Here is a 10,613-nt window from a genome sequence, read left to right as displayed (position 1 = left end):
GGGGTGGGAGAGTCATCCCATTTTTAGTTCAGTATTATTTTGTTACGCTGCAATGGTACCTAGTTTTTGTAATCTGCTTCTTTGTTGCGCTTTATAATCACTGGTGGTGAACTTCGATGCCTAGTGGATGTAATATACCTTAAATCCTTTATTGTATAGTGTAGGTTTATTCTAAGTTACTATCTCATAATTTCTTTATTGTATAGATTATGTTTGTTCTTAATTCCTACTAGTTACTACCATCATTCGCTATCTGAAAAAAATCTGATGTAGTCGACCGGGCCGAAACATTTGCCTCTAACGGGCCTGCTTTTTAGCGGGCCACAATTGGGCCGGCCTGCAACTTTCTTGGGCCTAAAAGGCCATTGGGGCCTTCACACTTTGCGCAAAGCCCACAACTTACTCAGGCCTATATTTGGCCCAAATTTTAGTTGGGCCTTTAGTGGACCCAGCGCTTAGTTGGGCCCATGTAGCTTTGGGCCATTAACAGGCTGAATATTCTGCTGGCCTGTTATGGCCCAGAAGAAACCATGGGCCTTTAGCAGGCCGAAATGCATGTTGGGCCTCAATTTTCACTAGTCGTCGATGGGCCTTCAGCAGGCTGAAATGTAGACTAGGCCTTTTTTAGCCCAGTTATATGATGGGCCATTACCAGGCCAAAACATATCTCGGGCCTTAGTTGGCCCACTGATATCATGGGCCTTTAAGAGGCCGAAAGCTTAATACAAGAATCAATGGGCCAAATTATATGACAGGGCTTTAACAGGCCCAAAGTCACGTTGCACTGAACGGTTGCCGCCTTTATCACGGGCCGTTAGTGGGTCGGATGTCGCGTCGGACCATATATGGCCCATGGGCAGCACGGGCCATTCCCACGCCGAAAGACACACCGGGCTGAAATGGGCCCATGTCTACATCGGGCCTCTAACATGTCAAAAGTCACTGGGCCATAATTGGGCCCAAATATTCAACGAACAATTAATGGGCCAGATCTGGCTTCGGGCCGTAAATGGGCCATGTTTAAACAGGCTGTTATTGGGCTGGCCCACTAGTACCTGAGTAAGTACTACGGGCCTTTGACTGGGCCAGCCTTTTTAACCTATATGGGCTTCTGTTGGGCCCTGCAACGTGTCGATGTATCATAGGCATGTCTCCTCCATTGGACGGACGACATCTGGCCCACCGAGGAGCAGACACGTGTTTCCTCCAGCCAATGATGATTTTACACGTGGAAAATCCCCATTGGTCCAGGCTGTTAACGGGTTATCGGATCCAAACTGGAACCCGATAGCTTAACGGTGACCCATTACGGTGGATGCCACATGTCGGTTACCCTTGACGAAAGCATTTCCATGACGCGCCATTTATCGTCATGGAAGTGGAAACTTCTGTGATGATAATTTTGGCAATGTCATGGAACACTTCTACGATAGCACAGGTATGACTATCTTGATTATGTCATAAAATCGGCATGGATGTACATGCATGACAAAAAACGTGACCTACTGAACAAATATCATCACGGAAGCGTATTTTTTTGTAGTGTTATGACTAATGTTGAGTCCACGGATTATACGCCCTCTCACCTTTCCACCATTGCTAGCCTCTCTAGTATCGTGCAACTTTCGCCGGTGCATAAACCCTCCTTATACCTTCCTCAAAATAGCCACCATACCTACCTATCATGGCATTTCCATAGTCATTCTGAGATATATTGCCATGCAACTTCCATCATCATCATATACATGACTTGAGCGTTCATTATCATATTGCTTTGCATAATTGTAAGATAGCTAGCATGATATTTTCATGGCTTGTCTATTTTCTGATATCTTAGCTATGCTAGATCATTGCACATCCTGGTACACTGCCAGAGGCATTAATATGGAGTCATCATGTATTAGTTTTATCGAGTTGTAAGTAAATAAAAGTATTATGATCATCATTACATTAGAGCATTACCCGAGTGATGAAAGGATGATGGAGACTGTGATTCCCCCACAAGTCAGGATGAGACTCTGAACAAAAACTAAAAATAAAAAATAGGCCAAAAAGAACCGAACAAAAAAAAGAAAAAATGATGAGACAAAAGAGAGGGGGGCAATGTTACTATCCTTTTACCACACTTGTGCTTCAGAGTAGCACCATGTTCTTCATATAAAAAGTCTCTTAAGTTATCACTTTCATATACTAGTGGGAAATTTTTATTATAAAACTTGGCTTGTATATTCCAATGATGGGCTTCCTCAAATGCCCGAAGTCTTTACGAGCAAGCAAGTTGGATGCACACCCACTTAGTTTTCAGTTTGAGCTTTTATACACTTATAGCTCTTAGTGCATCCGTTGCATGGCAATCCCTACTCCTCGCATTGATATTGATTGATGGGCATCTCCATAACCCAATGATCCGCCTAGTTGATGTGAGAATTTCTTCTTTCTCCTATTGATCCCTACCACCGCATTCTATTCCACCCATAGTGCTATATCCATGGGTCACGCTCTTATATTGAGTGAAGATGAAAATGCTGAGGCGCGTTAGAAGTATGATCCAATTGCCTGGTTTGACACCAGGGTGCTCATGATTTATACTTTATGCAGGGAAGACTGAGTGTGTCATGCTTACTGCAATTAAGTGTATAGAGGCTATTTCCTTTAGCTCCACTATTATCGAAGGCAATGATGAATTACATGCATGTCTTGCATTATTCTTTTGATGTCAAATTAATAGACTATTGCCTTGAATCACTCATGTCATAATATTCATGCCATGATTAGATTACATGATCAAGATTATGCTAGGTAGCATTCCACATCAAACATTATCTTTTTTATCATTTACCTACTCGAGGACGAGTAGGAATTAAGCTTGGGGATGCTGATACATCTCCGTCATATATATAATTTTTGATTGTTTCATGCCAATATTCTACAACTTTTACATACTTTTGGCAACAATTTATATTATTTTCTTGGACTAACATATTGATCTAGTGCCCTGTGCCAGTTCCTGTTTGTTGCATGTTTTTTGTTTCACAAAATATCCATATCAAACGAAGTCCAAATGCGATAAAAATTTACGGAGATTTTTTTGGAATATATGTGATTCTTAGGAAGAAGAATCGGCATAAGGGGTGGCCCACAGACCCCACAAGCTCAAAGGGTGCGCCCTACACTTGTGGCCACCTCGAAGGTCGGTTGGTGGTGTCCTTCGGTCGCAAGGAAGCTAATATCCGGAAGAAAATCGTGTTAAAATTTCAGCCCAATCGGAGTTATGGATCTTCGGTAATTTAAGAAATGGTGAAAGGCCAGAAAGAAGGGTCGTGAAATAGAAGAGAAACAGAGAGAGTGATCCAATCTCGGAGGGGCTCTCGCCCCTCCGCCACCATGGAGGCCATGGTCCAGAGGGGAAACCCTCCTGACATCTAGGGGGAGGTCAAGGAAGAATAAGAATAAGGAGGAGGAGTGGAGCTCTCTCTCCCCCTCTCTCCCGGTGGCGCCGAAGTGCCGCCGGGGCGAGGATCGTGACGATGATCTACACCAACAACCTCGCTACCATCAACACCAACTTTCTCCCCTCTATGCAGTGGTGTAACACCTCTTCTCCCCGTTGTAATCTCTACTTAAACATGGTGCTCAAAACTATATATTATTATCCAATGATATGTGGTTTCCTATGATGTTTGAGTAAATCAATTTTGTCCTATGGGTTTATTGATGACTGTGATTGGTTTGAGTTGTATGTTTTATTTTGGTGCTTTCCTATGGTGCCCTCCGTGTCGCGCAAGAATGATGGGTCCCCGCTGTAGGGTGTTGCAGTACGTTCATGATTCTCTTATAGTGGGTGGCGTGAGTGACTAAAACGCATACCTAAGTAAGGGGGTTGTTGCGTATGGGAGTAAAGAGGACTTGATACTTAATGCTATGGTTGGGTTTTACCTTAGTAATCTTCTGTAGTTGTAGATGATTGCTAGAGTTTCAATCATAAGTGCATACAATCCAAGTAGAGAAAGTATGTTAGCTCATGCCTCTCCCTAATATAAAATTGAAATAATGATTATCGGTCTAGTTATCGATTGCCTAGGGACAAATAACTTTCTTGTGTGGCTAAAACCTTTTTACTAAACAACTAACTTTATTATCTTGCAAATTACTCATAGTTTATTCTCGCTAAGTACTTCTAGTTTTATTCTTGCAAACCTATCCTATCACACCTCCAAAATAGTTTCATAGTTGTTGTAGGTAAAGCGAACGCTAAGTGCACATAGCGTCGTATCGGTGGTCCATAGAACTTGAAGGGAATATAAATTCTACCTTTAGCTCCTTGTTGGGTTCGACACTCTTACTTGTCGATAAAGGCTACAATTGATCCCCTATACTTGTGGGTCATCAACAGGCACCTCTTCTTCCTATCAATTTTAGATGTGTATATACTTGAGAATCAATAGAAACCAGAGTTGATCGTCCATGCACTTCATTTCAATCTCATTTTGCTCTAACGACAACATGCTAGCTTCGACATTTATATATCGGTCTCCATCGGCCCATCCCACTAGCATCATTAGTCGCATGTACTACAATAAAAACGCCTTATCAACCACTCATTTTCTTATGACAATTTATAGGATGTGAGCTAAAAGTGGTTCCAAATATGGAATGATTTGAGTTTACATATTTTTGATCTAAAAAAGTACATCTCAAATGCACAATTATACACATCATGCCAAAATTTGGCTAAGTGTGCCTAACGGAAAAAATTGTGTGCTATTTCTCCACTAATAGCGTGCTATAGCATATGATGAGAGATCACGCTAAAGTTTTGTAATTTTGCTCGCTATAGCGCTATTCACAAAATAGCATGCCATATCGCGGTAAAACAGGATAGCGTGTAGCGGCCTATTTTTTGGCAGCACATTAGCCCGAATAGGCAAAATACCTTATTCTCCACCTGAAGCGCTCCCAGACCCTAGCTCTACACTTATCCATTCTCCACCCAACCACAAACTCTTGTGTTGTGGTGGCAGCGGCTCTTTCTTCCTCCAGTTCGACTAGTCTTCTTTCGTTCCTTGCCATCCTTCCCCCGTTCCTCGTCGGTCTTCCCTGATTCGCAGCGGCAAGATGTCGCAACCAACTGCACCGCCAACTAGTGAGGCGACGGTCAAGTTCTTTGTGCTTGCAGATCCATGATGTGTGGATGTTTGCTAGATGTTCGTGTGTTTTGTCCGGCTGCATTGCAAACTTCAACTTGCAAGTTATTCATGTTAACTCCTAATCCGATTGTACGTCACTTTCTTAACTAGCTAGCTACTTGGAGTACTTACATGGCCGGCAGGAAGAGATTATTACTTATTAATGGAAATCCCGATGGCACCTGATTCTCAAGAAGTATTTTTGTGTGTGTTATTATTGATGTTAGGCTTCTTTATTATTTACCAATATACTTTATTCGTGTTTAAAGCCTTTATTTTTGGGTTATATGTAGCAAATTATTTTTAAAAGGTTAGTTGAATTATAGCACACTATCATGTGTAGGAAATTATTTTTGAGGCTGCCACTAACTCCCTTAGCATGTTATTTTTTTGTTGAGTGCCCTGCACTAAAATAACTGTATTATATAGAAAAAATATGTTTGAACCATTTATCTTCTTTTGTGCAGGATACATTTTTGGTGGATTTTGTTAAACTAAATTTTTTGTATAGGATACATTTAATCATAATTTTGCACCATATGTGAACACCATTTTTTCATCATATTGAAAGCCCGCTTGATTCCCTTCTTGCTCTGCACAAAAAATTTAACAGATGCAAAACCACGACAACATCCCATCTCCCATGTTTTACCAACACCATACCAAAGTACATTAATGATCCAACATCGCAAGTTCCCAGCAAGTGTACCACCTACTTAAGTAGCAAGCCAAAAAACACATGACACCCATGAACTTGCCAGCAATGGGCCAATTCAGCAATAGAACATCACGTCCTTGATGTTATCCCTGATCCTAGGGAGGTGACGGAATGTCACAGGAGGACCACCAGCTCCTGCACCGGTGGCGACTCACTCCCGAGAACCACTGTTGATGATCGAGGCGCTGTCCAAGACCTCCGATGGCACATCGTAATACCTTGAGCGGAACGCGACCAAGTGAGCATAGTAGGAAGGAGGAACTGCGAAGAAAGGACTCAAGCATTAGTACCATAGAAGATAATTGCATACCATTGTGCTCCTTTTTACAAGAAAATTTGAGATGAACTTGGACAGGAAACTCACCAACAGAGGTAGACTGAGTGCATTGAGCGTATCTGCATTTACAAGCAAAGATACCACATCAGAGTTAGTCTAGCTAGCAAAATAGGAGTCAACATGATAGATGAACCTGAATCAGAAAAAAGAGAAAGAGGGAGATGTGTCGAGCTTATGTGTAGCACATGTTATTGGTGATCTGCTGCAACCCATCGGTCGTGAAACGGTTTTTATCGAAGAGGACATGGTAGTGAGTTGGTTTGCTTGTGCCCTGAAAAGAACATGCAAATGCTCACAATCAGTCAATGCAACACAAAGTGTATGTCCCAACCGGTAGCGAAAGAAATGGGTGACACTGTACTTGAATCTCGGCATGGCTAGAAAGGTAGAAATCTAACTCGGTCGGATGGTATATGTTGGTATCGACCACGGTTCCAGCAAGCATCATCGAGATAATAGTGACAATCAAACACAATGGCAAATGCAGATGCTATTAAATTAGAATGTGTTGTGTATGTATACTATGTGTTTATGTGTGTGTGTGTTCATGTGTGTGTGTGTGAGGCACACTTACTAGGAAGGATGTTTCCACTTTTGTCATTTTTTTCGTGCACCTCAGGGAAGAGCCTTGTGTGATGCCTTTTCTAGAAAACCACAAATGTCACAGGGGGGTTGATAATCCTCCTGCAAAGATGCACACACATTTTTCTAGAAAAAAGGAACACTGTTAATACACCAAAAAAGAATTAAAGCAAAATTAGACAAGGAAAGAACATGATAAATTGAAGGCATCACCTTCCTGATGGCATCCAATTCATACATCAGAACTTGGGTGAACTGCGCTTCAGTCATACTGTCCCTACATAGAAAACAAAAGTGATTTAGCAAAGTCGCCGCTAATAATGAATGATAACACCATACTTGGAAGTTGGAAGCACTTACATGTAGAATATGATCCTGCTAGGTTTATGACTGGTCTTCTTAGAGAATGACAGTAGTAACTCCTCGCAAAAAATGTAATGGTTTTAAAACCCACCGCGACTCACGACAAAATTTGTATTGAGGCATGAGGCTTGGCCAAATAGCTACAAGATGGCACCATAGCTTGCAAGTCTTGCTCGTCAGGATGGCAGAAAATCACGACATCATTTGCAAAAAGAGAGACACTGGATGTCACATGCCTAGTGGTTGGCCACTAGAGGATGCCGTGGCAGATGGAAAGCCACACCCTGGAATTGAGGGCAACAATGACAAGGACGAAGAGCATGGTTGAGAGGGGCTCACCATGCCATAAACCATGCGCATGCTCTACGGGTGGTCCAGGGTTCCCGTTGATGCGCACTCTCGTAGGGGAAGTCGAGAGGAGAATGGAGAGTGGAGAATGGAGACTTAGGGGCACCACTTTTTCCTAAAGCCGAGGTGTTGCAAGATCCCAAATATGAAGGGCCATGACACCAAATCAAATGCACGCACGATCTCGAGATTAAGGAAGACACACGGGTTCTTGAGGTTATGTAGTTGTCTCACGGTTTGTTGAACCAGCATGAAGTCTTCATGCATGCCATGGCTGGCGATGAACGAGCTTTGGCTGGTAGAACCTATGTCTCCAAACCTAGGGGCAAGCCACAGGGAGAGAACTTTGGTGATTATATTCGCTAGGGGATGGATCAGACTTATGGCCCGATAGTTAAAATGTGATGATGTGTTAGGTGTCTTGGGTATTAAAGTAAATGTTGCTACATTCAGCTTGTGGTAGCCATGTCCATTCATCTGGAATAGCTTATGGAAAGCATCACATATGTCACCTTTGACAACGATCCAGAGTGCACGCAGAAACTCAAAGTTTTTCCCATTCACTCCTCGCACCTTGCTAGCGGACAACCGCTACATCGTATCCCAAATTGCAGCTCCAGTGGACGGCACGCCAAGGGCGGTGAGGTCAAAAGATGGGTGGCCAATTGCATGGATATCAATGTAGAGATCACGATCCTCATTGGAGCCTGGAATGGTGGAGAAGTGGTGGAAGGCCACCTGGACCATGCCAACATTATCAGAAATGCAATCACCATCAGCTTGAAGGTGGAAGACATAATTTTCCTGTTGTCCATGAGTTGCGTGGATTTTTAGGAAAAAGGTTCTCATCTCGCTGCCATGAAGGAGGCAAACCGTGTGCGTTGGCGTGTGATCGATCGCTTGAGGGACACCAAGCCAAGATATGTGCACTTGGTTTTACACCATAGTTGTGCTTCCGTGGCCAAGAAAGGATGCACATCTTGAGCAGCATCAAGGCGGACAATGATCTTGCGAGCAAGAAGCAGATGCAAGGAGATGTCACCAATAGATCTCATGCCCTAGATCTGCAGGCAACGAGCAGTGGTCTCGAGCCTTGCATAGTTGTGCATGAATGGCCTAGGGTCTAGCTTAACGTTAGGCATCTGAGACAACCTGGTGGAATCCTTCCATCTCAGTCCAGTACCTCTTAGAGTGGAAAGACGACCACCCATGGGCGCGCGGTGCACAATCAATCATGAGGGGGCTATGATCCAAGGTAAACCAAAGCCAAACACCAAAGGATGTAGTGCATACCGTCCCAGAATGCATAGCACGCGACCATTGTGTACCAACATCAAACGCTTCCCTCATTAGACCATGTGTGTCTCCGGCCATGGTGGTAGATATCGCGTAGTTCAAGATCTGCGGTGAAGTAGCGGAAACGGTGCATAATGAGTAGATTGAGTCGGTTATTATTCTTGTCTTCTACGAAAAGGATCATGTTGCAATTCCTCAATGATCCAAGGGCCCACGCATGTAGCATGTTCATCCTGCAACTCCGACAAGAAACCGATCTTTGCCTGGTCTTCCTAGGGTCCATAAAATCCAGTAATGCACCAATGATGGTTTTCGACAAGGGGATAAATGAGAGCCTTGATGTGGTGAGTACCATGATAGGGTTAAAAAGAGCGATGGAAGTACGCTGCCAAGTCAGGATAATTCCTTCTCGGGTACCGTTTGCGGGTAGGAATAAGAAATCTAGGAAGAGAAGTTCAAGCATTCGAAAACAATGTCCAATGAGACCAGAAGAAGTTTAGCTTCTAGAAGGCACATAATGCATGGGGATGCAACAAAGATCATGTTGCACACAACAATGCGTTTAGCAAGGCTGTTTAGGCCACATACGTTGTAAAACACTATCTTGAGGTTGCAATCCATGGAAAGATGGGGGTCCACAATGCACACCGTAACACATGCTCAAATCTCTATGAGGCATGCCTAAATAGGCAGCGGGATTGAGGCGAGGAGATCAGCCACGTTCATCGAAATCTGCAAATCAAAGAAGTTGTATATGCCTGGGCAACATTGCTGACCAGTGGTCTCTCAAACAACCTATTGTACTGCTCAATGGTCACGTGATACTGGCTCATCATCTTCAAGAATGCCAAGACATGTTAGATAAACATGCTTGGCCTTGGCCTTGGAATTGAGCCCGCAATCCGCTTTGGCGATGCGGCCACTCCACCACGACGTAAAATTTGGTAGAAGCTCAAGTCACCGCCGGCGAGCCACATGTATGAAGAGGGTGGGTGCAATTGGGCTTGCATGCCATTAACAAATGTTCACAAATGCCCAGGAGAGGATGTGCTACTTTCAATTTTCCCTAGTGTTTTTAAAGGAAAGTGTATAAACCATATTTATTGTTCTCCAAACTCATCAACATGTTTTCTCCTTCTTTAAAGGTTTTTCTCATATAAGTTATCAATAAGAAAATAATCATTATGTGTTGCATCATTTTCTTCGTATTATTGTCCCACTGGATTTAAAGATTTTTAGCAACATATATGCACTATTTTTCTCATATTTTTACCCACATGATTTTGGGAGGAGATTATGAAGATTATACAAAGGATCTCCCTACATGGAAGATGAATATACATAGGCCCATGAGGGGCATTTGTGAGCCATGCACTTGCACAGGGCCCCCAAAATTCTAGGGCCCCCAATCGGGAGATGAAACTAGTAAAATCACTAGATTGACTAAAAACGTAAAATCACTAGATTGACTAAAAACGTAAAATCACTAGATTGACTAAAAACATAAAATCGCTAGAGAAAGAAGGAGCCTACAAGTTCATGTTTCATCCCCCACACAACGCTCGTAGCTTCGTCGCCGCCTCCATTCAAGGATTAGATGGACAAGGGTGCCTAGGGTTCCATTTACCCTCCGGCCACTCCAGCAGCTCGTCCTGTTTAGTTCTGCCACATCCCAGACTTCCGCCACCAAGCCCGGCATCTTCCCTGTCTTCTCCCGCCTTGTCCCCATCTTCCCACCCCATGTTGGACTCCCCCCACCCCCCCTGGCGCCCTGTCCCCCCCC

At 43.4% G+C, this 10,613-nt stretch overlaps 1 protein-coding gene across 1 annotated transcript; it reads right to left on the bottom strand.

Annotated features, from left to right (window-relative positions):
- Positions 1-6,055: 6,055 nt before the first annotated feature.
- LOC125531802 (protein argonaute 10-like) lies at positions 6,056-8,908 on the bottom strand. The gene is given in 10 exon segments (XM_048696064.1): positions 6,056-6,165; positions 6,269-6,300; positions 6,418-6,512; positions 6,603-6,679; positions 6,819-6,912; positions 6,914-6,949; positions 7,037-7,100; positions 7,184-7,242; positions 8,147-8,272; positions 8,828-8,908. Coding segments are annotated over 10 exon segments (774 nt in total).
- Between the last annotated feature and the right edge of the window lie 1,705 nt (positions 8,909-10,613).

The sequence above is a fragment of the Triticum urartu genome, unplaced genomic scaffold (assembly GCF_003073215.2).
Source record: "Triticum urartu cultivar G1812 unplaced genomic scaffold, Tu2.1 TuUngrouped_contig_8144, whole genome shotgun sequence".
Taxonomy (NCBI): Eukaryota; Viridiplantae; Streptophyta; class Magnoliopsida; order Poales; family Poaceae; genus Triticum; species Triticum urartu.
Note: the sequence above shows the minus strand (reverse complement) of the source record. Positions and strands in the feature narration are given on the sequence as shown.